The sequence below is a fragment of the Cynara cardunculus genome (genome assembly GCF_001531365.2).
Source record: "Cynara cardunculus var. scolymus isolate 2C chromosome LG 1, CcrdV1, whole genome shotgun sequence".
In the NCBI taxonomy this organism is placed as follows: Eukaryota; Viridiplantae; Streptophyta; class Magnoliopsida; order Asterales; family Asteraceae; genus Cynara; species Cynara cardunculus.
The window spans coordinates 33,799,172-33,803,315 of NC_037528.1; the positions used below are offsets into that span (position 1 = coordinate 33,799,172).

General features: G+C 32.6%; 1 protein-coding gene across 1 annotated transcript in view; it reads left to right on the forward strand.

Moving 5' to 3' along the window:
* Nucleotides 1-259: 259 nt before the first annotated feature.
* Nucleotides 260-4,144, forward strand: part of LOC112524514 (mitochondrial fission 1 protein A-like) — a 4,584-nt gene continuing 699 nt past the window's right edge. Inside the window, exons 1-4 of the mRNA XM_025134365.1 lie at nucleotides 260-423; nucleotides 3,194-3,332; nucleotides 3,829-3,950; nucleotides 4,035-4,098. Of these exons, the coding sequence (XP_024990133.1) occupies nucleotides 331-423; nucleotides 3,194-3,332; nucleotides 3,829-3,950; nucleotides 4,035-4,098 (418 nt within the window). The 5' untranslated portion in view covers nucleotides 260-330. The remainder of the gene's footprint in view (nucleotides 424-3,193; nucleotides 3,333-3,828; nucleotides 3,951-4,034; nucleotides 4,099-4,144) is intronic.

Sequence of the window (4,144 nt, forward strand, 5' to 3'; positions counted from 1 at the left end):
CTTATGATACAATAAAAATTATTTTTATTATTAAGTAAACGTATTTTGTATTATTTTTTATATTAAAGAATTTTTTTCAAAAGTTCGATCTTTATAACACAATAAATCTAAAAACTATTTTTGACAAACCACATAGACGAAATTTTTAATTTACTATAATTCAATATGAGATTAAGTGGCCCATTAAAAATATGTGGTTGGTATTGATTTATGGGAAACCTAGATGGGTTAGATGATGTATATTTAGTAAAAGTGGTGGGTATTCAGATATAGCAACACCCATACGAGATCCATAATTTATTATCCTTCATATGGCACCTAAAGGAAACCATGGATGCCAAGATCGGAAAGTTCTTTGAGTCTATAGGCACTTTCTTCATAGCCGGTGATCAGATTCCTTTATGTGACTCTGATGTTGTCATTGTAAGTTGTTATAATTTGGTAAACAATCCCAATAAACCCTATCAATTTAAGTTTAAGTTATATTTCACGATACATAAAGGGAAGTTTTTTCTTAATAATTTAATATAGAATGATTAATTACATTTTACACATGTATTTGATGATTAATAGATAAAATGGTGTCTCTCCCTCTCCGTTTTCTTCCATATTTTACGTTATTTTGTATTCCATTTTGCTTTTGATTTTCCCTTCTTGTATTACTGTAAGCAATTATATTCTTGTTAGTTTCAGAACAAACTGTGGTTGTATGTTCATCGTAAAGTCTAATTAGAATTAGGTTTTGTTTCTTTTCATCTAAGTAATCTGGTTTTATATATGTCATACTTCTGTCTTGAGGTTGGGCATGTTTTTTATATAATAGTCTATTTATAATCTAAGATGTGTTGCTGATGTAATGTAGGATAAGAAATGAATTTGATGAAGTTGCTTCCCTTTTGCGAGGATTATTAGAGCAGTTTATTCGGTTGTTATAGAGTAATTTCAAGGTCGATAGGTGAGGCCAAAGTAGTTTGAAGTTGTATGTGTGCTTAGTTTTGTTCACATTTTAGTTCATCCTAAAAGTCATTTAATCATTTGGTTAGACTTTTTAGAGCATTAACGGTTCAATTGTGTTTGGCAAATTAGCTGATAAGCGGTAGCGCAATATCGGATGATCTAGCTTATAAACTAGTCACATTTGATAAAAATTAACTTATAAATTATATAACAATGTAAAATGATTTAAAAAGAAAAGTTTTCGATCATTTGTGTAAAATATAAGGGCATAATTAGAGACAAAGGGTGAAAAGCCCTCTAAAATTTATTGAAAATCTTTTCAAAAAGCTAGCTTTTGACCTATCAAGCGAGACTTGTTTTTAATAAGCTTAAAAAATATGTTTGGTTATGGTTTCCAAACATGACCTTCATGTTCTTGCTCATGCTCTCTTTTTTTTTTTTTGTTCCCTAATAACTATTGCAAAATGTGACAACTTTGCAACCCTACCCATTAGTGCAACCAATATTTCTTAATCAGGAGGCTGTATCAACATATTAAGTAGGCCATAGATGTTGAGAATATTAGGGAAAGTTTCATTGACATTCAATAATATTTTGATGGAAATACCTCTAGTAAATCCTCTAGTGACACAATAAGTGGCTATATATTGTTATAGTTCATTAAGCATTTACTTTTTCGGCCATTAAAAAAACCCTACACGTCTTTCAGAATTGACGAGAACTACCATATTTTAAAATTTATTATAGTTATCTTCTTCATTTTCATCTCTCCCCCTCTCATATTCAGAATTTGAGGCACCTTCGTTGTACGTAGTGAGAATTTATCACGATCAGTTGCCAATCACCTAGAAAAATACAAATAACTCGATGGTTTTTTTATGATAGTGTGCGGAGGACCAGACCCTATTATCCCTAGCTAGAGGCCCATGACAACTAAGGGTGTTGCATTTAAACGTGCACAACTTTTATTACAACACTTTGTATAAGACCTGTCATATGCTAATTCGAAGCTTGGCACGAGGAGCATGTTGTTGAAACATGTTCTTAGACACTTTTGTGATTTTTTGTTGTTTCTATTTTACATTTTTTATTTGGGATATTATATTTGGCCCATCAACTCCTATTTTTGGGCTCTTATTTATATGTTGAATATGCAATTGGATGGTCATAAATTGAATACGAAAAATTTCATTTTTCCATCCAAATTTTGAGTTCACTATGATTTTAAGTTTGAGCCTAAAGTTTGGTATTGGTTGAATCAACAAGCTTGAGCGTAGTTATTCTTGGGAATTCTTAGGATCAACAGGTTTCATCCTTATTTTTAGGTTGCATTTGAGTGAGATGGCCAAGTCTTTGGGGGGTTTATGTGGAGAAAGGACTATGTTTGTGTACAATTCTGAATGCATGTGGCATGACATCTAGATCTAGTGTTATGCATAGTAGGATATTAATTGTTCAACTCCATGAGAATTAATTGAGGTTATAAATGCAATGATGAGATGTACACAAGCTAGGTCTTAGTTAGTGGGCATGCATGTCTTTGATCGAGATGTTTGTTGTGGTAAATGGGAAGATTGGTCATGGCAATTGGCCTTGTTCCATGCATGCTAGTGGGCTAGGCTTTTATGTGAACTTATAATAGTCATTTCTTCAAGCATATATAGTGTCATCGTGATTCCTACAGGCGCTAATTGTAATTGTGCCATATATAATCTGTGGGTTATATGCAATTAAGCCGAAAGCAAGAACAAAATCTAGTGAATTAATTTCACAACACAAAGTAGGGTATGGGGAAGGTAGGGCTAGAGAGGCTATGAAGTCGAATACAAGAGGTCATTGCCATTTTTCATAATATTTATACATATTTTGTTCATTTAATTACAAACTATATATTGATCAAATTAAGATGAAAGTTGAATGATAATGCATCTTCCTTCTTTGTTTCATTCAATCCAAAAACCAAACCAAACCAAACCAGCTGAGTATATACATATTGGGTATGGAATATCTACCCTCTAAGAGTAGTGCAACTGGTCCCATGAACACCTTAGACTATGACAAGTGTGCGAATAACTATAAAGTTCCCCCAAAGAAATAGAGGAAATACCGAAAGGTTTTTACTTACTTTTTCTATATTTTTAGGTCTTTTCTGGTTCATATCTGGTTCAACTACAACATATGAGGTTTTCTACTTATAACGACATAATGTAATAGTAGCTGAATATTAACACCACAGGGTTGTGAGCATGAGGTTGCTGAAGCTGAGAAAAGTTCTTCAGATGAAATGAAGAAAGAGTGTCGCATGCGGTTGTCATGGGCTCTTGTCCATTCAAAGCGACCGGAAGATGTACAACGTGGGATTGCAATGCTTGAAGGTGAAGAAGATATCAATAATTTCATTTGCTTTGTTTAATTTGTTCTCAACTCAACTGCAGGCATTCTTCGTTTTCTCAAAAAAAAAAAAAAAACTAATACAACATTTTATTTAAAATAGCTAATACGATCCTTTATTTTAAAAAATATCCTAAAAACTTGTTACAAAAAGTGTCGTATAAAATTATTGTAACACATTTAGATAAAACGCTTTATTTTTTGGTCTCATAAACTTAAGTCCTATAAGACACTCTATTAGGAGATTTAAACACTTTTGGGGTTCTTAAACTTAATTTTGTTGTAGTGTGTATTCATGATTAGGGTGATAGTAGTCTAGATGTGTAGAAGAATTTGAACATAGAATAAACCATGCCAATTTAATGGGACCTATAATCATAATACAATGAAAATTTTGAATGTTAAATGGTAAAATAGTTCAAAATAATGGTTTCTAGTTCTATTACATTACATTGTTTGGTTTTGCTTCCTTAATTGCAGCTTCACTGGCCGGAACCAACAACCCATTGCAAATGAGAGAAAAGTTGTATCTACTTGCTGTTGGATATTATAGAAATGGTGACTACTCGAGGAGCCGACAACTTGTTGATCGCTGCTTGGAGGTCTGCATATAGTTAATTTCTCATGGAACTTCTATCAACCAGTCTTAGTTTTATTCTTATGTCATGCATGATATCGGTTTGTAGGCTGAACCCGACTGTAGGCAGGCATTGACTTTGAAGAAATCAATTGAAGATCATATTAGAAAAGGTCGATCACAACCCCATATTTGCTAGATTTGGATCATTTCTCTTCC